This window comes from Harpia harpyja, chromosome 16 (genome assembly GCF_026419915.1).
Source record: "Harpia harpyja isolate bHarHar1 chromosome 16, bHarHar1 primary haplotype, whole genome shotgun sequence".
NCBI lineage: Eukaryota > Metazoa > Chordata > Aves > Accipitriformes > Accipitridae > Harpia > Harpia harpyja.
In genome coordinates, this window is record NC_068955.1 from 1,311,505 (window position 1) to 1,334,017 (window position 22,513).

Sequence of the window (22,513 nt, forward strand, 5' to 3'; positions counted from 1 at the left end):
TCCTGAGCTGCTCGTTGCTGTCTTTTCTTCCTCCTGCCCTGGCCGTGGGGAGGCTGCAGTGCCAGGTGAGTGTCGTGTGCCGGGCATGGAGATGTGGGGAGGACACGCTTCCCACGGGTGATAACACCCCTCCTGAGCGGCAGAGGCAGCAGGGCTGCCCCGAGGCTCCTGGCTCTCGGCAGGGACGAGGACTGTGCCTGTGGTGCTGTGGGAGACCCTCGCTTTGCCCAGAGCCTCTCCCCCCTTGCACACCCCAGCCCCGGCAGCTGGGACCTGACCTCGGTGTTTCCTAGAGATGGGAGTGGGTCTGGAAGGAGTTGTCCCTGGCAGCTGACGTCCCAGAGCTCCTCTGATCTGAAGGAGGAGCCGTGGGCAGCCCAGCTAGAAACGTCCGTCTGGAAACTTGGCCGGAGGAGCTGTCGCAGGGAGTGGGACCATTGTGTGTGGGTGACCCTCGCTGGTATGTCCGGGGATGCCCTGCCCAGGCCGGCTAACCTGGACTGGCCGGGCACTGAGCAGCAGCTCCAGCAACCTGCGGGGCTGAGGAGGGTCAGGGCACGTTCCCTGGAGGGGACGGGTCCCATCCGTGCTCCAATGCTCCCGCTGCAGCCAGGGCAGGGACCCCGGGGACATTCGGTCTGTCTCCCGCTGATACACAGAGTTCAGCCTTTGGTCTGTAATTGTATCAGATGTTTTAAAACAAGCTTTGATACCTGGGAAAAGGAAATTCTCCTGGTTGCCCCATCACCACGGTGCCTGTAAACAATTGGCAATCTGCCCACCTCTTAATTTTTGTAACTAATTACCTCTCGTTATCTCTCATCAGGCTAGTAGCCAGCATGTCACTAAATGATTAATACAATGCACACAGCAACACAAAACTGCATCCTTCATTCACCACCAGAATTATCCTATTTGCCCTCTTGTTATTTAGCTTAAGGAAATGGTGAGAAAAGCAGGAAATGCAAGAAATCAGTATCTGCTGTTGGATGAGAAGCTGGGAAGGCAAGGGAGCAATACAGCTGGGTCAGGATGTTTTGGGGGCAGGAAAATTGTCTTTGAGGAATATGTAACAAAGATTTAATACACAGGAACCTCTAGTTGGCTTGTAAATTCCTCTGACCCTCTTGCTGCGTGACCAGCACAGTCTGTGGCCCACTGACACCCTGCAGAACGGTTTTTTTAAACCTAAGCGTCTTGACCCAAGACAAGACAATTTCCAGAAGACAGAGCGGTTTTTCTTTATTTGCTTTCCACTTTTTTTTTTTTCACTGTAGCTTCTCCAGTGTAGCTGGAAAGGACCCGGCTGCGGGGGCTCGGTCTGCACCCTGTGCCACCGGCCAGCCCAGGCTGCGGGTGGTGATGGAGCGGCTGTGCCAGCCCCTTGCCTGGCCCTGGGAGCAGCCAGCCCTCTCCAAGGGTGTCCTGCAGCACTCGGACCTAGGGGAGAAGGCTTCCTCCCAGGGTAGGTCCCCACCATCCCCAAAAAGCAGATCAGAGGGAGCGGGGGGGGGCTGCTGAGCCCAGATGTTGATGTGACTTGTCACCTGTGTGGCTTGGCAAACTGCTGCCGTCCCTGCCGGTGGCACCGCGGGCAGGTCTCACTAGGTGACGGCAGCTGCTTCATAAGCACACATGTGCCCTGACACCATTAGTGCCCTGATAACGCTGCACTAATTGTGTTATGTGGATGATATCACAGGATAAGTGCTCTGCCACACGGCAGTGCTGGAGCAGCAGCTCTGCTCCCCGGCGAGGGCGCGCGGCTGAGGTGGCCGCCACGTCCCATTGCTCAGCTAACAGCTCCATGCACATGGCTTGTCATGGGGTGTGTGCGCTGAGCCAATAAATTAAATTGTAGTGGCTTCATCAATATTAAGTTAGATGATACTCAAAAGGGCCTGAGCAGAGGCACCAAGCTCGTTCTCAGGAAAAAAAAGACCACCAGTTTGTTACCCCTGAATTTGTCCCGTTCTACCTGCTTCAGCCCTCGGCAGAAGGGTCACTGTCACCCTGGGAAGGCTGCAGCAGCTGCGGTGGTGTGTCGGTGCTGGGGAGGAGCTGGGCTTGCTTGGTGGGAGCAAACGCTGTGCGAGTGGTCCGTGGCTCGGACCTGCTGAGAGCTCACTCCTCACCTCGGCCCCTTCTTGCCCCGAGCTCGGCTCCCAGCAGTGCCCCAGCTCCTCCTGCTAGGAAGGGCAGGCAGGCACTTATAATAATGAGGTATTCAGCACTGACACCTTTTAATTCCCCAAATGATTAACTTTCAGCGGATTAGAGCTAGGATGGCTATTTAATTAACAGACATGTCAAGCTTGCTTATGAGTCATTAAAAAAAAAACCACCCTAGTGATTGACTTGTTAATACGGAAGAAATCAATTAGATTTTTTTTTTTTCCTCCTCTGAAGTTTTTGGCTCCAGCCAAAAGGATGGAGGAAGAAAGGATGCTGGGATTCAGCTGAGCTTTATTCTTTACAGAGGAGATTGCAGGAACAGCTTAATGCAGGGATTTGCAAGGTTTCCTGGGAGGCTGACACTGAACCCCATCCCCGCGTGCAGCTGAGGACGGGAGCAGCCCCTCGGCACTGGAATGGTGGGACGGAAAGCTGCCCTGTCCCCACTTGATCCCCCCCATTCTCTTCTCTAGGGCCAGATTCCAGGTCTCCCGCTGCTCCCACTGCCCCTTCCCAAAACCACCTCCCCCCGAACTGCCTGGCTCTGACTGAGGCTTTCCCAGTGAGCCTGGAATCAGGGATGGGAATGGCTGGAGCAGGGTTGGGGGGGCAAGGTGGGGGCAGCAAGAGCAGGGGCTGCCATGGGGCTGGAGCAGCTCCTTCTCAGCTCAAAAGCTGGGGGATGATTCTGGTGCTTCTGGGGAAGGCAGCGTGAATCCCCCGGTGGCGGGGGGGTGGCTAATGGCAGCCTCGTTAGAAAGGGATCCTGCAATTTGTGGAGTTAATGATTACATCGGGGAAAAAATGCACAATGTCTCTTAGGCAGCAAAGGCCAGACCGGAGCAGGGGTCTTCCACTCGGGGAACAGCTGATGAAGTTCAGGGGCAAAGAGGAATTAGCAGGAATTTGGGAGCTGTGGTTGGTGCTGCTGTGAAAGCCCTGAGTTCAGCCGGGGGTGCTGGGCCTGGGGCAGCAGCAGCAGTGCCGGTGCTTGGGGAGGTTCAAGGATTTTCCGTGCACCACATCGGCGTCAGGGTGTGGGGGGGCCGGGCATTGGGCCCTTCTGCTCCCTGGGGAAAACCCACAAGGGGTTAAATGCCTTTCTTATACACAGTTATAAATTGCTGTCTGTGGAGTCTGACTTCATGCACAGAAACTCTGATTGCTCAAATTGTAGATTGCCTCTTGACATTAATTACTATGTAAATCCGGCAGATTAACATTGTCAGATGATGAGTGGCAAGTTTCACTTGCAGCCAGTCTCCCAGGAGCTTGGCTGTTGCAGAAGTTGCCATAGCAATTTTTTCCTCTTGGAAAAAATGATAATAAAATAAAACCAAAACAAAACAGCGCATCCTTGTGCTCCTACCCAAGCGGTGGTGCTTTCCCTCCTGTCCCCCAGTTCCTTGTTCAGACCCCATTAGAGCAGAAGATGAAGTTGCGTTTTGAGTGGTCAGTGGATTTAATGCTCTTCAAGTGCTTGTCTGGCTCCTCGTAGCACTTGATGCCTAAACGACCGAGATGGGGAAGATCATCGCTGCTCCTGCACAGGGTGCAGGTCAGCTCCCGCTCCCTCGGCTTTGATCGCTCTGTGTGCTCCTCGTGCCGGCTGGGCACGGTGCGGTGCTGCTGCGGAGCCCGGCGGGCGATACGGCTGCCTTTGGCTGTGAAGAGCTGCAGCTGCCCCTCTGTGTCTGCTTGAGGAGGAGATTCGATTTTGTTATCTCAGTCTCTGAAACCAAACAGTGAAAAGAAAAAAAAAAACCCTCATTTTTCACTTGAGATTAAAGATGCATGAGCAGAATTGAGCAGGGCTGCTCACTGTGGAGTCGAGAGGCTTTGAAGGTGAGCTGCCAAGCTCACTAAATAAATTGATAAACTGCCTCAGATCTCCGGTCGGGAGCAGAACAGGCGGACAGCTTCAAAACTCACTAAATCTGGGGGTGCTTTGAACTGCCCCCCCAGCCCACTGCCCCAGCACATGTCAGCCCCTGGCACTGGCAGGTGGGTCCCAGTACCCTGAGATGCTGCCAGGAGCTGGTCCACTTTGGTCCAAGATGTCCCTGCCAGGGCTCCGGCCAAGCCTTCCCACAGGTTACCCAGCTCCTTGGGGAGTGAAATGGGGGTGTGAAATGGGGGTCCTGGGCACAGGGACCTCCAGACCCGGAGCCTTGTCCCCGTGTCCTGGCTGAGGGGTGGGGGGGACTAGCCCTGCGTGGCTGGGTGTCCCCAGAGAACTTCCCCAGTGTCACCCCCTGAGCAGCCGTGGCAGCTCAGACTGTGTTTCACAGTTACGTTTTTCTGCTGGGGTGTCACTCAGCAGCGCTGAGCGAGGAGCTGTTTGTCCCTGCACCTTTCCCAGTACCAGCAGCGTGCTTTTTGCAGGGGATGAGCCCAGGACCTACTCTCGGCACGCAGGGCAGGGGATGGGGCTAAAACAAGACATCTCGTCCTTCATTAACACGTTCTTTGGGTGCCTCGAGCACATGCTCCTCCTGAGCTGCTTGTCCTCAGCCCACCGGCAGGCACTGCTGCCCGCCAGCCCCCTTCATCCCGAGCACTGACCCTCTCCCCCATATCACATACAGGTGAGGATGTCTACAGTGGTCCTCACGGTGAGGGACTTGACATTTCATCGTGCCCCCAGCACTTTCTCCTTGGCTTGGACAAGGACCCAGCTCCCGCTGCTGCGAATTGGCTCCCACTGGGCTGTCGAGATATCTTAATCTTATTAACACAAACCAATCCGCTAACTCTAATTACTGCACTTGTTGAGGAGGGGCATCGTAATTAAAGCTGCCTGTTGTCCAGGCTCGGTGGTGCCGGGGGGCACGCAGGGCTCTGACACACTGACCAATACCTCTGGGGCCACAGGCATCCCTGGGGCAGCGATGCTCCTGCCTCAGCCCTGGCCCCAGGACCCCCCAGACCTCCCACAATACTACCCCTCTCCCAGCACGGAGCTGTCAGGCCAGGGATCAGACCCAGCTCATCCAGGGAAGAGCCAGGGACGGAGGCCGGTGCACCCCGTGGGGCTGGGTGGGCTCCGCAGCACCCACCAGCCCCGTGTTCCCCGAGGGATGTTGCATGACAGAGGTTGTTTATTGCCTTTGAAAAGCAAGAATATGTTTCTCATCCATGTCATACTTCTAAAAATACCAGACGTGTTGCCCCGGCTTTCCTCTTTTGTGCTAATGACAGTTGAGGAGCGACGTCTGTATCATAATAGATGAGAAACAAATTCCTCTTTACCCCCAGAGAAGGCTGATTATTTTACTGGCAAGCTACATTAAAAAATGCCTTGTGACACAAAGTAACATTAATGTCAGGAAACGGCAGTGCAGTGCCTCCGGGGAGCCCCGCTCCTGTCACCCTGATTAAATTAGCTTGTGTCTTCCCCCCGCATCCAGCTGCCCCATCAATATTCATGCCGGAGCTGCTGCTGGGGTGTGCTGCCGGGCCAAGGCTGTTGCTGCCTGATCGCGGTGATAAAACGCCGGTCGGAGGTGAAGCAGCCTCAGCTACAGGACACAGGAGCAGATGCAGGATGGTGCAGGAGCATCCCTCGCTCCAGCCTCGGGGCTCGCGGTGGGCAGGGATGCTGCCAGACCTGCGCCCCAGGGCTGCCCGGAGCGATGCTCCGCAGGGGACTTCTGCTCTGTCCAGGTCTTCCCACAGCGAAAGACAATTTGCAGGGTGGAATGAAAACATGCCAAACCCCATGCGTTTCTTACTTCCAAAAGCCCTGGGGAATTCAGCGGGGCTCCCTGGCTGGAAACCCCCTGCCTGGAGCTGAAGCCACCACGCACCTCTCCTGCAGATGGGAACTGCGATTCAGGTCTCCTGCTTTATGTAAGAAGATAATTATGCTCTGCTGGGATTTGCAAAATTCATAGCTATAAATTTCTCCCAGGGAAGAAGGTGCTGTAACTCATGAAGAATCAAATGCCAAAATGCTGCTAAGGAGAGGCCGGAAAGAGCTTTAATTGCCCCAATAAATCAGTGTCGTCCCGGCTTTCCAAAGACATCGCCACTTCCCCCCCCCCTGAACGCCAGCCCCTTTGGCAGCCTGGTCTGGGGTCACCCCTCACTGCCGAGGGGTCCCACCCCGCGTGGGCCCCCCCACCCCTGCACCCTCGCGGTGGGACACTTGCTCTGCAGCACAAGGCAAAGCGGCGGCGGGTGCAGGATGCGCCCTGCACGGCACCTGTCCTCGCTGCTGCTGCTCCCCGGCAGCACGGGCTGGGCTTTGCATTTCTGAAGGGGTTCATAAATCCGCAGTTCAGGATCCCCCTCTCCACGCCCGGCCCTGTAAGTGCAGCCCCGATGTCCCTCTCTGAGGCCTGACCCTGGCTCAGCAGTTTGCCCCCGTTGCACGTCGTTCAGCTGTGCACGGTTCAAGGCCATAACTTCTCCTGGACTTAATAGCAGCATCTCCGTATATCTCCATGAAAGGAAAGCGCAGACTAAATACGCCCCAGGGAGACGGCAGATATACTGCCAGCATTACCAGCTGCTGGGAGTGCTGCTAATGCGAGATAATTATTCCATAACTCTGCTCGCTGCTGCGGCGGGGTTGGTTAACGAGTGAGAACAGGCGCAGGGTGATTTAAGGAGCTGTGAAGGCGCTGCCCTTGCGCTGGGCTGGCTGAAAGGTGCTGACCTGCTTGCGTGAGGAAGCCCGGCCCTTGCTTTGCGCTCATGGAAGATGCAACCCACACAAAGCATCGCCCGTGTCCCAGGCGATCCCAGCTCCATCCTCGGTTCAGGTCTGACTTGCAAGAGGACGACATAACGTTTTGTTTCAGGGTTTTCCCTGCGCGTCCCTCCCTCTGTGCCAGGCTCCCTCCAGGTCAGTGCCCTGTTCTAGTGATTTATTTTGGCTGGTAACTCATACACGATGCAGCACATTGATTTCCAGACACATGCACACGCAGCTCCCAACGGGGGGGTCTCAACGAGCTCCCCACAAGCTCGGGTGCGGGTATTGATCTTGCTCTGTATTCCCCGCTGCCCGCTCTCCTTGGCATAACACGGGCGACGGCAGGAGGATTCGCCCCGGCAATGCCGGGAGATGGAGATGGCCGTTTCATTTGAGAGAAGCTCACCCGCTAATTGCGCAGACCCGGCAGCTGCTGCAGGCACCCTCAGCCCCATCCTGCCCCGCTCACGTCGCAGAGCGGCTGGCAGGCATCGTGCGGTTCCCGTGCAGGCAGGGAGTTTGCCGAGGGATCCGAGCGCGGCAGCGAGCCCTGGCCCGGCTCGGCACGTGCTCCCCGGCAAGCACTGGCGTTGCTCCCAATTGTCATCAGCCCCCCGCCGCAGCGTGCAGTCGTGTCGGCTCCCACCAGCCCGCCGGTCAGTGTAGTTAACAACCTTTTTAAAAATTAACTCCCTGGGAACATGTTATTCCAGGATTCCAGCCATTAAGGGCTCATTAATATTTATGAAATAATTAATAGATGCACCTATGTTCTTCAATAACTCATTTAAAATTGTGCTACGAAATGCAATCTGTTCGGAGAAGGTAATGGGCATCCTGCAATAGACTAGCTTAGAGCATGGAGGGGCCGTTAATTATGTATTAAACATACACGTATATATTACACAAAGTTATGAAAAAATAAAGGCATTTAATTTAAGAAATAATGAGGCAAGTTCTGCTACCTGGAGACCTGTTTTAAAGAGCCGACTGGCTTTGGAGCTCTGCTCCAAGGAAAAACATTTACAGGGAGGACCTGGCCCCGTCGTGGTGGGGTTTTTCTTCTTGGGGGGTGCATTCAGCGCTCACCAAGGGGGGTGTCAGGAAGGGCAGGCTGGGCTCCCCACGGGTCTCTGCTGAGGCTGCTCAGTGCCAGCTGTGCACACATGGTGTGCACACACACGAAGCCTTTCGGGAGCTTTTCCGACGCCAGCTCCTCTCTGTCGGCACGAGATGCTCCTTTACTCCAGGGACCCACGTGCAGCCGTCCCCACACGTGGGCTGAGGGTCTCTGGAGCCACGGTGTGTCGGGCTGGAGGCACCGGCAGTGAGCGCACGCATGTACTTCTACCCAAACAATGATCTCTATTTTCAATTTTCCAAAAGATTATGTTTTCATCTTAAAAGATGTCATCTCCTGCTTTTTGACCTGAATAAAGTGAAAGATAATAGAATCCAGATGAAATATATATCTATATTAATCTTACACAGAGAGTGCCTTCTCTGAGCTTCCAGGTGCTGCGGCAGGAGTGGATCTGCTGTGTGATCAGATGGCCACCTTTATCCGAGCAATTTCCACTCCGATTTAACAGGATTAAGTGCTGCTGTGGGATGCAGCCACCCCCCGTGTACAGCCTGCCGGCGCGGAGCAGGGAGCACGCCTGCCCGTCCAGGTATGATGGTGTAAAAGCTCGAGGGTGCATTTTCCCCAACACACGGCCATGGGGGGGGGGGTGTGTGGGGGGGGTCCCTGCCACCTCCAGCCATCCGAAGGTGACACTGGGGGTTTGATGGCCGCTCTGCCTCCAGGCTGGGGCCCCGTGGCTGCTGCCAGCTGAGCGGGACGATGCTGTCTCAGCACTTGGATGGGGACTTCCAAACTGGTTTTTGGCAGCAGAGAAAGCTGCTGGGAGCTGGGCAAGGGCTGTCCCAGCCCCAGCTGTGTTAGATGTAGCTGCCTTCTTGGATTCCCGTTGCTTCTTCTCAGGTTCCTCCTGCAATTTGCATTTCAAAGCATCTCCCGCCTGTCCTACCTGTGCAGAGTGTGTCCCCGCCGGACAGGCCGTCGTGCAGCCGCAGGTGCTCAGGTCCCCGCTGCGGCACGTGGCCGGGGCGAGGGGCACCTCGCACCCATCGCAGGGACTGTTCCCTCCCGGGGACAGCGTTGGCTTTCCCAGCCCGAGAGCAGAGCCAGGCATGGTGGTGGCTCCGGCCAGCAGTGAGCTGCAGCCGCCTCCTTCACTGGCTGGGAGAGGGAGAAATTGGATTCAGAGGCAGCAAATGCAGTTCCCCAGAATGGATGTACATTTTCATTATACTTATACGCTGAGTAATTGGTGGTAATACAAGAGATATGGGCAGTATCATTATAGACCAGGCTGAGCTGGAGATGTATTATCATCATCTGTCATTATCTGGGCTTCCTTGTGGCTGCTAAAATTGTAGAACATGATTTTAATAACCCTGGAAGGCAAGAATCATTTTTCTTTTGTCACTTAACAACTTGGCCTCATTCACTGATACCTTTAAATAAGAAGGGGGGGATTAATTTCTAGTGGAATAAATGCAGACCTCGTTGTTTTCTTCTCTCTTCATTTGCAGAGGTGTCCCAGCGAAGCCTGACAGCTTTCAAGGAAATTGCAGATAACGGGGGGGAGGACGTCAGCATGGTGTAGGGTGCACAGGAGCACCCAGAGGCGGATGATGCTGACACTGGTGTCAGCCCTGGGGCCCTCGCCCTGAGCTCCCCGCTGACGAGCAAAGAAACGAAGCGGCAGCACCATCCCGGCTGCGGCAGCGTGCCCCTGGCAGCTGCTGGAAAGCACAGCGTGAGCCTTGGAGATTTTTCCCAGGCTCCAGCTTGCCGCAGGACCATTGCAGGTGCCTGTAGCATCCCCGGAGCTGCTGCATTCAGGGCAGCACGACAACCCGTGGGACCCCCACGGCACCGCAGAGGTGTCCCTGGAGAACTGCCCTTCCCGAGCCCGGGGAGGCAGCTCCGTCCAGCAGCCCGGTGCGTGGATCGGTGGTGGAGCCCTCGGCTTACTGACTCCTTGGGGCCAGCACCCTCCGCTGAGTCCCCATGGGAAAAGAGGTAGAAGGGAGTAAACCAAAGGGAGAAAAAACAGAGATCTGAAGGGAGACCAGCCCGGCATCGCCTCCGACTCCCTCCGCTGCAGCTCACAGCAGAGTAGATTGAAGGGGAAAGACCTTAATCCATCTTGTCAGAAAAGCCTAGCGAAATTAATTGGAATTTGCAGAAAACAAGCCAGCCCAGGCGTGTGACAACAGCAGCAGAGGTGACGTCCCTGGCATGCTGCTCCTGGGTTAAGGCCTGCCCTGCAGCAGGGATGGGGGGTCCCCTGCCTGGTTTGTAGCTTTGGGCTCTGCCCCCATGCCCAGAGCACTCGGACATGGTGACTCCGGCAGCGCGGGGCTCAGCCCCGCACAGCCGTCCCGGCAGGCTGCACGGCATGCCACAGTGCCAGGGGCTCGCCGGCGGGGACGGTCTGGGCACCCCAACCCCTCAGTCCCCTCTCACGGGACACAAACGTGGCTGTTTTTCAGGAGCTGGAGGAGCTGTGTCATTCCTGACCCGCGTGGACACAGTCAGGGTTTGTGAGTTTGAGCGTGTTTCATTTGTCGCTCCTGTTGGCCGTGGAAAAAGCCAGCAGCAGGAGAGAGACAAATCAAATTACAAGCCAGCTAATGAAAATAATGGGGAATAAAGCACTTTTGGAGGCTGCTTGGTTGGATTCCTATTTCCGTGTGTCACTGGATTTAAATCGGTGATGTTTATAGCCCTCAAGAAGCAGTCATTTAATTGCCCTTTATGATTAGCTGCAACTCAATTGACCATGAATTTCCTGCTCTTGCAGACCTGAGCCTTCGGCAGATGAGAGGTGGCCGGCTCCGAGCCGAGCTCCAGCCCTGAGGCTGCTCCCACCCCTGTTGCTGGAGCACCCAAAGCTCTCCTGGCCCTTGCAGCTTGTTCCAGGGTAAAACGGATGGGGGACACTGGGGGTCCTCCTGCAGAGCGCAGCCGAGATGGTGTATTTATATAGTGGGAGCAAGCAGGGGATCTGTTGGGAGGGTTTTGCCCCGTTTCCATGCAATGGTCCAGCCACTCCAACAGTGAGCGGCTGTCAGCACCTGCCTGGGCTAACGCCTCCGTTTGCAACTATTGACTCTGAGTAAATAATCTCCAGATATATTTTTTCTCCCGATAAAAGCTGATTTTCTCTATTATTGTCAGGGGTGTTTATTAGAGCAGAAAAATAATAGCGCTGTGCTTGCAGCCTGATTGCCGGGAAGTGCCAGAAGTTGGCTGTGCATCCCTGGTAGCTGGGATCAAATGTGCTGCTTGGCACCATGGTCATGGAGGGATGGGGGGGGGGGGGCAAAATTCCCCCTGCCCTGCTGGTTTGATGAGGGGCAGCATCGAAGGGAAATTTCTTTTCAGCAATGGCAGAGAGAGAAGATGCTCCGCGTGTCTGAGCTCTGGAGCATCTTGGCAAAAAGGAGTGGGAATTTCCAGGAGCGTCAGGGGATGAGAGGCTGGCACGGGGCTCAGCCGTCAGACACAGGGAGGTTCCTCTGCTGCAGACACTTGGGCAACAGCGCCAGTAATTTAGGGACATGCAAGTTTTACATGGTCCCATGGAAGATCTCTCTCCCTCTCGCCCATCCGCCCAAAGGACTGCACTCCCGTGCTGGAGCTGCAGCCCTTTGGCATCCTTTTGGTGTCTTGCAGATTAGAGATGAATAATGGCAGGCAGCACAGGCAGCTCTCTGCCCCTCTCGCCCCGTCCCCCTCCCCGTGCCCACCAGGGACTCCCCAGGTTCCCGCAACATGGAAAATTAATCCTCCTGCCTCATTAATTACAGTAATGTGTCAGGAGCCTTGTTCAAGGTCAACCTCTCAGACCCCTGTAATCAATTCTCTCCAATTTGCAGCCGCCTTGCTGGGGAGGAGCAGGGTGGCAGCGGCACGTGGCAGGGACGAGCACCCTGGGACGAGCACCCCGGGCATCCCCGGTGCTCGGGGATTGGGTATTCCAGGTCAGAGCCTGCGGACACAGGGGGGTCCCGGCTGGGTTCCCCTCCCCAGGGCGGCTGGCAGCCTGGACTCCCCGCGTCCCCTCGTGTGCCCCTGTGCTGCCGAGCCGGGGGTCTCCCCCCTGCCACCTCTGCCTGCCTGCAGGGTGGCTTGGCCAGGAGCCATCTGCTCCCTCCCCATTGCTGACAGCTGAATAAGGTGGTTTGTTTGAATTACGTTGGGCAGCAATTAAACAGCTCTCCTCATCCATTAGAGACTGCAGCAGACTTTGCACTTAGATCTTGCATCTTACATGACTGGCAATATTTTATTTTTTTAGGGAATGAAAAGAAGAAAGGGAAAATCTCTTTTGGGAGGCCGGTTCTTGCTGACAGCTGAGCTGATACAAGCTGGTAATGTACTTTATTCTGCTTAATAGCAGTGATCCACCCAGCAGGGATTAAATCAGAGGTGCTGATAACACACGCCTGAGAAATGGAGGCAGCTGACAACCCCCCCAGCACTTAACATGGGGAGCGGTGGGAGAGCGGTGCTGGCCGGTGGGGTTCTGCTGGCCCTGCTGTCCTGGCCCCCAGGAGGCCACGGCAGCAGCGGATGGCTCGTCGGCAGTGGGGCACATCGGGGTCCCTGCATCACGCTCAGAGCCTGGTGGGAGCTTTGGCAGCCGCGACGGGGAATGGAGCCGCTTCACACCTCCCCTGTGATGGGATCTGCTCTGCCCCGGGGTGGCGGTGGCAGAGCCAGTGGTGCCTCCGTGCTGCGGCGCCGGGAAGGGTCCGGATCCATCCCCGTCTGTCGCCTCCAGCGCTAGCTGCGGATTGCAACTAGAGCTGCCTGAGGGGTCTGGCCATGCGGGTGGGCTGCTGCCCAGTGCCTTCGGTCCCCTTCCCACGCACTGCAACCCGGGAAAAGCCCCACGGCCGCTTCCCCTTTCCACCTTCCCCTTTGCCAGGCGGCCCCGGGTGGGAGGGGGGCTCTTGCACCATGGACTGGGAGCCCACTGCCCTGCCACTCACCCCAAAACATGCCTTGTCCGGGCCACGAGCACCCACCCTCCCTCCAAATGGTGCTCCCCAGTCTGTCCCACACCATGGCCCCGTGTCACCACCTGCCTCTGCACTGCCACAGCCTCATCCCACGGGACCCTCCGTCACCCAGCCGGCTCTTGCACCCTGGCAGCCTCCCAAGCTTGTCCTCCTGCCCCAGCTCCTCCGGCACCCCTCCGCTGGGCTGGCCGGGACCTGCGGCTCTGGCTGTGGGTGCTCTGCCGGGATGGCACCCTGCCTCTTGTCCCCCTGTCCCATCCCAGGGATGGGATCTGTGGGTTTGTGAGAGTGACTCAGAGCCAAAGGGGAACCGAGAGCATTGTCATGGGGGCACGTCTGCTCCGTCCCTGATCTCGGAAAGGGGCCGCTGCCCCGGGCGCAGTACAGGCAGCCACGCCGAAAGCCGTGCACCAACAGCTCGGCACGCTCGGAGCCTCCTTGGGGACAAACCCTTTCCTTGCGGAGCACGGGCGAGGCGAGCCTGGGAGCGGGCGTGCTCTGGGGTGGGATGCACGGTCCCCTCGGCGCAGCAGGACGCGGGGTCCCACCGCGCGTACCCTGTGGTGGGGCCCCATCGGCGGCAGCGGGCGAGGGGATGGAGAGGGCAGCGCTTGTTTGTGTCCAGCTGGGTGCTTGCAGCTCTGCCTGCCCTCCGGTTCCCACGGAGATGCCCACGTCGCCATGGCTACCCGTGGATATTCCTGCTCCGGCTGGTAAACAGCCTGCAAGCCGCACGCTTCCGTCCCAAAATACTGGGGGTTGCTACACCCCGGGGAAATGTTGCAAGGGCAGCTCCCCTGCCCCAGGTCAGCGGCTGTGGGAATTGGCCCCGTGCCCCAGCCCGGGGAGCTGTGCCCCTGCACAGCCCTGGTGAGCAGCCTGGCCGGCTCTGGGCAGGGGGCTGGGGCCCTGGGCAGAGGAAATTTGGGGGGAATAAACCTTTGCTCGGTCTGTCGGGGCTGCGAGGCGGCTGGCCGCAGCCCCAGGGCCATCTCCCTCCGGCCAGAAGCCCGGCTCCATGGGAGGCGATGCTGGGAGCGCGTCTCCCCCAGGCTGCTCTCCCATGGTCCCAGGCCCCCCTGCCTCCCCGGGGACGCCAGGCTGGGGGGGGGCCTGCGCTGGCCTCGCAGTTGTTTGCAGCATGGCATTGCAAGAGTGCTGAGTAACGCGCCGCTGGAGGTGAAATGCGTGCTACAAATCCCGTAGTAAACAGCTGTTTGCACAACAGCCGCCTCCGTTGCAAAGGCTGCGAATGCGTCGCAGGTTGGGCAATCCCCTGTTTACCCCCATGCTCGGGTCCCATCCCGCAGGACACGGGTTCCCCAGTGGGGGCTGTGATGGCAGCCCGGCGTGGGTGGGCAGAGCTGCCCGGTGTCCCAGCAGTGAGCCCCACTGGGGCGGCTGGGCAGGGCCCTGGGCAATTTGCTGCTGGAAGAACCCAAGTTAATGGTTGGCATGGGGAGGGACCAGTGGGAAGGTCGGGTCTCGGGTTGCCCTCGGGGCATCTCACGGGTCCCCGCGCTCTAGGGCAAGCTGGACCGCGTGGTGGGAACGTGGACAACGTGTGTCAAATGAGGCTTCGCGGGGCGGCTCTCCCCAGGACCGGGCTTTAGGAAAGAGCTCAGGCTTGGCTGCAAGGGGCAGCGGTGCTGTCCCCAGGGACCGGGGTAGTAAGGCTGGCGTGCACATCCCAGGAGAGGGCTGAAGCTCAGAGGGACGAGGATGCAGGGGTGAGCCCAGTCCCCCACAGTGAGTGCCCGGCGAGGACACTGGAGCGGACTGGGGGATGCGAGCTGCACCCAGGCAGCACCACGCTGCGCTGGCAGCCATGGCTGGGTTTGCCTCCTGCCCTCTGGGTCCCGTGTCCCCCAGCCCGTGTCCCCCTGCCCTGTCCCCCAGCTCAGCCCTGTGGTCCCAGGGGAGTCGCAGAAAGGAGCCGGCTGTGCCGCGTCCCGGCTGCGCCACGTCCCGGCTGCGCCACGTCCCAGCTGCTGGAGCAGGCAGGGTGGGAGGCGAGGCCGGGTGCTGCTCCCCGCTGCTGGATGTGTGCGTGCCGCTGGGCTTTCCTTCCTGCAGCGAGTGAGGCAGTCACAGCCTTCAGGGAAGTGTTTTGCAATCACCTTCTTCAGAGAGTCACAGCAATTAACGGCACTGGTTTTGAGGAACTAACGGTGGAAGCAGCATGTTAGCAAACGGGCTGAGCATGGCGAGCTGCCGGGAGCCGGAGGCTGGCGCTCGGAGCAGGCGGTGAGCGGCAGCCGGACGCACCAGGCGTGGAGGAGAAGTAGAGATGGAGGCAAGGTAGGGATGGTGGTGAGGTAGGGATGGGTTGTGCAGTGCCCGGGTCTGGCTGAGCACCTTGTCTGTGGCTGTGCAGGCTGCTCCACTGTGTCCCCTGCCTGGGACAGCCATGTGTTGGGTGCTCGGGGGTGGCTGCTCCCCCATTTCCCACACTCGAGTCCCTCATCTGCCTCTGGATGGCAGCTCGGGGAGGGGAGAGGAGCTGTGGGCACCCAGAGCCGGGCACAGGGTGGGCAGCCCCTCCTGGGGCAAGTGCCCGGCGCTGCCAAGGACACGGCCGGGACCAACCCAGGGCAGAGGATGAGCCGGTGGCCGGGCAGGGGCAGAGGCAGCCGCCGCTCCCGGGGCCATTCCCAGCAGCAGGCAAGGGGGTGACACAGGGGAGGGGGTGCAGGCAGGACCCCGCCGCTCTGGCCAGCCCCGCTGCGCTGCCGTCGTTCATTCGTTTCCCTCTTCCAGCTTATCAGCTCTGCCGCCCCAAGCCCCAGCGCTAACCCTCCCTGAAACCGTAAATCTCTGCCCGGCAGAGGCTGAAGATACCTGAGATAAAATCAGCCCGCGCCTGCGGCCAGGCATGGGGCGTTGCGCCCCAGGATCGGGGTGCGCGGGGCCGAGAGCCGGTGGCAGGCTGTGCCGGAGGGGACCCCGCCAGATCACCTCACCGGAGCGCTTTTCCACGCCGGCACCTGCAGCAGCGTGGGCTGCCAAGCGCGGGGGCGGAGGTGTCAGCGCTGCAGAAAGGCTTCAGGGGGAGAGGCTGCGTCTGACGGCAAAAGGACATTTTGCTCCAGGAAGCGTCGGTGACGGTGGCAGCCATGGCTCCTCCAGCCCGCTTCGTCCCCAGCCCCTTCCCAACCCGCCAGGACAAGCTGCTCTCTCCATTCCAGGTGATGCCAAAGCCACGGAGGAGACCATGGCCAGGCGCGGTGCCGGCACACCCTTCCTGCTGCGGCTCTCCCTGCTCCTGCTCCTCCGGCCAGGCGGTGAGTGGGACCCGTCCCGTCCCATCCCGTCCCGCAGCCGTGTGCCCCGCGCCGCTCCCGTGTACCCAGCGCCGTCTCGACCGGCCGTGGCCGTGGCCCGCAGGACTGCTGCAGGCGGGCAGGAGCGTCGGCGGCGCGGCGGGCGCTGGCAGGATGGGGCCTGGCATGTGCCGGCAGGCTTGCCCAACGCCCGGCTCTTCCTCTCCAGCGGCTGGGGGGCCCGTCTAAGGGAAGAGGTGCTCGTCCCTCTGTCCTGCCCGGGCGCCGAGGAGCTGAGATGTCTTCATCACGGCCATGCCTTGGATGTGACGCGTTTTTTTCCTGCCTGCAGGGACCCTGGGCTGTGCCTCGGTGGCTGTGGGCTCACCCGTTGTGCCCCTGGGCTCGGCCGTCACGGCGTCCTGCACCATCCAGAGCGAGCTGTGCCACGGCTTGGAGCAGGGGAAGGTCCGGATCACCTGGATGCTGGACAACGAGCCCGTGGCCGGGAGCCAGCACCAGGGCCCAGGGGGCACGGAGGTGTCCAACCTCACCCTGCCCCAGTTCAACCGCACGCAGGCCAAGCTGTGGTGCTGGGTGGAGTGGAACGGGACCAAGCAGCGCATCGGCGTGGCCGAGATCAGGGCGGGTTGTAAGTCTGCTGCCGCCATGGGTCACCCGCATGTGCACTTCACAGAGGTGCAACCTGGCACCAGGGTTTGCACGTCTCCTCTCTGAGACGCGTGTCTGCCCCGGCTGAGCCGGGCAAAGCCGCTGGGGCAGGAGGAGCAGCCAGGGCCGATGGCTGATGGAGGCTGTTTTGGGGCTGTGCACAGCTACGTCCCGGCGCGCCGGTGCCCAGCGGGCAGGCTGCAGGGCAGGGGAGGTTTGGGGAGCGGTGGCGTGGCAGCGGGGCTCTGTGCAACCGGGCACAGAGGGGGCTGCAGCTCCTCCGCAGCTGGGATGGGCGCTTCGCTCAGGCTCTTCCGTGGCCGCTCTCTCCCAGACCCGCCTGCAAAGCCCTTCAACCTCAGCTGCATCCTGGACCTCAGCGATTACGGGCTGACGTGCCAGTGGGAGCAGGGAGCCGACAGCCACCTCCCCACCAGCGTCGCACTGAAGTGTGCCGGGTAAGCCTCGGGGGGTGATACGGTCCCTGGCGTCTGTCCCCTGGCCACTTCTCCTGCCCCCCCCCCCCCAAACGACATGGCAAGCCTCATCCTCTGCCAGAGGGACCCCCGAGCCCACTCCTCTCGCTGCCGCAGAAGCAGAGCCCAGGCGGTGACAGGCTGCACCCCACAAGGCGGCCGCAGCCGGTGCACGGTGCCACGCCGGCTGCTCCAGCTCTACCGGCAAATGGAGATCTGGGTGTCCGCCACAAACGCCCTCGGCACAACCGAGTCAGAGCATCTCTGCATCGACCCCATGGACGTCGGTGAGTGACAGCCAGAGCCGCCCACTTCTCACGGAGGTCAGGGGCCAGGGAAGCTCATCAGCAGTGAGAGAGGGGTATTAGAGTGCCATTAAAGCACGTCGGGCTTTTAGGTCATATTTTATGGGCAGGTTCCTATGATAAATGGCTTGCTGGGATGAATAGGTGCCAAAGCTGTATTACAGACTGAGCAGCGTGTGCCAGTGGGTTATGAGCCATCAGTTGACCTGCTGCACTCTACAACTGTCTCCAGCAATTGATTACCCATTTATTCAGGAGGTCTATTAATAATATATCCAGCTCCTATAAACTATTTATAAAAGGAACCTTCCCAGATGGTGCAACTCATCCTCCCTGCTCTGGACCCACGGAAGGGCTGCCCATGAACCAGCCGAGCCCTCCCATGGCCGTGCTGGGCTCTTGCCCCAGGGCAGACCCAAAAGTGCGGCTTTCCTGGCCATGTACCAGACCCCAGGTCTTGCGGGATCTGTTTTCCCTGCGTAGGTGTTAACACCGCCCAGAGCCCAGGCTGCAGAGCAATGCTGGCACCGTGCTCCCAAGCATCGCCCCGTGTCCTGGGCAGGGACATACACCAGCCCCTGCCACAAGCCATTCTCTTAAATGTTTCAGGGTGGTTTCTCCCCGTCCCTCGTCTTGGGCAGGCCAGCACCCCGGCTGCGGCTTGCAGCATTAACAACAGCGGCCGCATGCGAGGCGGTGTCCCCACACGCTGCCCGCCGCAGCACCTCTCCAGCTCCCTCCCCTGCTCTTCCTCCAGCCAAGCTGGACCCCCCAGCCCTGCAGAGCATCCAGTCCATCCCCTTCCAGACCGACTGCGTCGCCCTGGCCTGGGAGGTGGCGCGGAGCAACGCACACATGGAGCTGCAGTGCGAGCTGCGCTACCGGGCACCGGAGGACCCTGCCTGGGCTCTGGTGAGTGCTGCTGGGGCAGCGGGACCGGGGAGGCTGAGCGAGCAGGAGCCGGGACCGTTCCCTCCGCTCCGAGCTCTGCCCTGCTCGAGGCAGGAGCCAGCACAGCCCTCGCTTCGGCTGCCACCAGGTCACCGGCATCGTTGGCCAGGCCGGCAACGTGCAGCACTGTGGCTTCCTCTTCGGCACGCAGTACCGCTTCCAGATGCGGTGCCGGCGGAGCTCGGCACGGGGCTACTGGAGCGAGTGGAGCCTGGGCAGGAACTACACCACCCACGAGAAAGGTGGGTGCGGAGTCACCTGGGGGGTCCCCTCTGCCTGGCCAGGCAGCACAGCCGCGGCGGCACGGCCACGCTCACCCCTCTCAGCTCCCTGGCCGCCCTTCTGCTGTTGCAGCCCCCACGGGGAAGCTGGACGCGTGGTGGAGCGCTCGGCCGGCCGGGGCAGGCGGGCGGCTGGAGGTGCAGCTGTGCTGGAAGGTGAGTACAAGCGGGCGGTGGGGGTGCGGGGGCTGCTGGGGCATCGCCCTGGGGACCGAGCATCCCTGTGGGGACCGAGCATCCCCGCACACCCTGCCTGCGCCCAGGCTCCACGGCGGCGGGAGGCGAACGGGCGAGTGCTGGGGTACTGCGTCACCCTGAGCCCCAGGAAGAGGGGCAGGGACCCCCCCACTGTCTGCAACACCACCCACACCCAGTGCAACTTCTCTGCGCCAGTGGGGACCAGGAGGGTCTATCTGTCAGCCTACAACGCTGCCGGCGAGTCAGCACCGACCGAGGTTATCCTCCTGGAGAGGAAAGGTGAGGACAGTGCAAACTTCCCACGGTCCGAAACCTCCACATGCCCCCCTGGGGATCTGTAACCCCCCCCTCGCCGCCTCAGCAGCTCCACAAGCTCTCAAACTGGGTGCCGCTCCATCGCCCCACTGCAGGGGAGACACCTCCCTGGGTGTACAACTGGGGGGCTCCTGAGGAGGGCAGGCTCCGGGCTGTGGGGCACAGGGGGGCGATGCAGCAGGGATGCTCCCCCCTCCCGTCATCCCGGCTGGTTGTCCCCATGCAGGTCAGCCCCTGGCTGGGCTCCGGGCCGTGCCCGGGGGCGAGCGCAGCCTCTGGGTGCGCTGGGAGGCACCGCCGGCCCCGGTGGCTGCCTACGTCCTGGAGTGGCAGCGGGTGTCCTCGGAGCCCGGTCGCTGCAGTGCCTGCTGGCAGATGGAGCGTGACGGGGCTACCACCGCAGTCCTCATCCGGGGTAAGCCGGGGGCTGCCGGGGGGGCCCTGCCCTCCTGGTCGGCTGGGTGGGGGATCTGGCACCCCTCCTGACTGCCCCAGGGCCAAACCCTGCCCCAAAAGCCCGCTCCATACCCTCCCTCCTTCCACTGCATCCACTCCCGCGGTACGGCACGGGGCAAGCGGGCTGGTGCTGTGGGGCCGGCGCAGGGCAGCCAGGGGCTCTTGGCAGCCAGAGCCCCAAACGCCTGGCCCCCCCTCTGCTCTCTGTTGCAGATGGCATTGAGCCTTTCCAGCGGTACAACATCTCGGTGTACCCCCTCTATAAGGACGCCATAGGGGTGCCCGTCCACACCGCAGCCTACTCCAAGCAGAAGGGTACGTGTGCTGCCAGCAGCTGCCCTCGGGGCCCCGGCGGGCTCGCCCTGCACCACCAAGCCTTTGCCTTTCAAAAAGGAGAGCCAGCCTTCCCACCGCACACCCCTAATTCAGGGGCTGTGCAGAAGAGCTCAGCCCACCGGGCTGGATCTTGGCTCATCTCTAAAGGTGCTGTCAGCTGGACCGAGCCCCACGGGGGCACAGCATGGAGCAGACCCTGACACCCACACCTCGGGAGTGGGACTTACCACTCAATGCATCCCCCCTGCACGTCCCCCACCCCGAGACAGCGGTTCTGCACAGCGCCCGGACGCTTGTCCTGCTCTGTTTCAGCACCGTCCTACGCCCCGAAGCTCCACCTGAAGAGCATCAGCAAGTCTGACGCTGAGCTGTGCTGGGACCCAGTGCCGGTTGAGATGCAGAACGGCTTTATCACCAGCTACACCATCTTCTGGGCCAACAGCACCGCAGAAGTGTCCAGTGAGTCCTGCCGGCGTCACCGCCAGCCCTGCCCTCCATCCCACCTCGATGTGTTGGGTGGAGACGTCAGCAGACTCCATGCCCTCGTCAGAGAGGGCTGGGGCATGTGTGCAGGTCCCATATGGGACCCCCTGCCAGCAGAGACCCAAGGGGCCGTGCAGGTGAGGGGCACCTGCCGAGCAGCCCCCGCCGTGCCAACAGCCCCCGTGTTTCCCCAGGTGCCACCGTGAACCCCTCTCTCAGCTCCTTTGTCATCCGGAAGCTGAAGCCATCGACCCTGTACAAAGTGCACATCATGGCATCCACGGCCGCCGGCAGCACCAATGGCACCAGCCTGACCCTGGTGACCATGGTGCTAGGTGAGGGGGTGCAGCCACCTGGAGGGGGTGTAGGGACAGGAGGGGACCCGCAGACCCCAGGTCCTGCCCCGGCCTCACGGCACAGCGTGGCTGGAGGTGTCCCACCGCGGTTCCCCCTCTGACCCTCTCCCCTGCCCGCTTTCCAGACGACATCGAAATCCAGTTCCTCTTCCTGACCCTGGGGCTGATCTTTGTCTTGCTTATACTTCTGCTCATCTGCTTCCAGAAGAACGGGCGGTGAGTACCGAGAGCCATCGTGGGCTGGACCGGCCCTGCACCGGGCTGGGCTGCCCTGGGAGTCCCCGTCCCCAGCGGCTGCGGTGGCCCTGGCCGCAGCCCGGCTGCTGGAGGGACGGGACGGACACGGGGAGCGTCAGCGTCCCGCTGCGAGCTCGGCGGGAGCAAGGCCAGCCCCAAGGCCGCCGGTTTCAGGGCCCCTCGCTGAGTCCCCTCGTCCTGTGGCCGCCAGGGTGAAGCAGCAGTTCTGGCCCAGCGTCCCCGACCCCGCCAACAGCAGCCTGGGCAAGTGGGTGCCGGCAGAGCTCCAGCAGGTGAGAGCCGGATGGCTGCACCCCGCAGCCCCCCCCGCTCCCCACCCGGGCACCGCCTGGCACGGAGGGCATGGCACCCGGGGCGCGAGGCCACGCTGGGATGGGGAGCGGGGGTGCAGGGAGCTTCCCTCCCGTGGTGCTGGGAAGAGGGGGGCAGAGGAGGGGCTGCGCCCCGCAAACAGGCCGTGACCGCACGCCGTTTCTCCAGGAGCCTCTGCAGCTCCCCGGCGTGAGGGAGCCCGGCCTGGCGACCATTTCTACCGTCGCAGTGCTCGAAAGGGCGGCGGGGAAGCAGCCGTCCGCCTGGGGCAAGGAGCCCTCCGCCGAAACCGCCGGCACCTTCCCCGCCGTGCCCCAGCCCTACGTGCGGCAGGAGGGACCCGGCACACCGGGCCGCGGCCGGGCGGCAGCGGAGCCGTGCCAGGGCCTCGGCGGGAGCGGGGAGACCGTCCAGTACGCGCAGGTGGTGGGCGACGGGTACAAGGGCCAGCAGCACGCCCCGCCTCGCCTCTACCTGCGCTCCAACTCCACTCAGCCCCTGCTCCTCGACCCCAGCCCCAGCCCCAAGCCCTACGAGAACCTCTGGTTCCACGGGGCCGCCCCTCTCGGCTGTCCCGGGGACGGGGGTTGCTCCGAGGAGCTGCCCGCCACCTTCCCCCTGCTGCAGGGCCTCCGCATCGGCGGGGCCGAGGAGCTCCACGACTGCCGGGCGTTTTAGTGACGGGGACCGGGCAGCGGTAACGGGCCCGGCCCCGGGCCTCCCCCGGGGCCTGCGGGTGGTCCGCCCCGGGCCGGGCTTAGGCCTGGGGGGGGGGGGGGGGGCCCCGCGACGAGGGGCCCGGCTCTCTCCGCCGGTGCTGTGTGCGTCCCCTCCCGCCCCTCCTGTCCCCTCTCGCAATAAACAGGGAC

The 22,513-nt window shown here is 61.2% G+C and overlaps 1 protein-coding gene across 1 annotated transcript; it reads left to right on the forward strand.

Moving 5' to 3' along the window:
• The first annotated feature begins 15,057 nt into the window (after nt 1-15,057).
• Nucleotides 15,058-22,359, forward strand: CSF3R (colony stimulating factor 3 receptor). The gene is made up of 16 exons (XM_052810954.1): nt 15,058-15,283; nt 16,171-16,266; nt 16,598-16,897; nt 17,252-17,375; nt 17,511-17,680; nt 18,456-18,610; nt 18,738-18,891; nt 19,004-19,086; nt 19,194-19,407; nt 19,670-19,858; nt 20,113-20,214; nt 20,548-20,694; nt 20,913-21,053; nt 21,200-21,290; nt 21,523-21,604; nt 21,813-22,359. The coding sequence occupies exons 2-16, from the start codon at nt 16,197-16,199 to the stop codon at nt 22,320-22,322; spliced, it is 2,532 nt and encodes an 843-aa protein (XP_052666914.1). The 5' UTR covers nt 15,058-15,283; nt 16,171-16,196; the 3' UTR covers nt 22,323-22,359.
• Nucleotides 22,360-22,513: the final 154 nt, after the last annotated feature.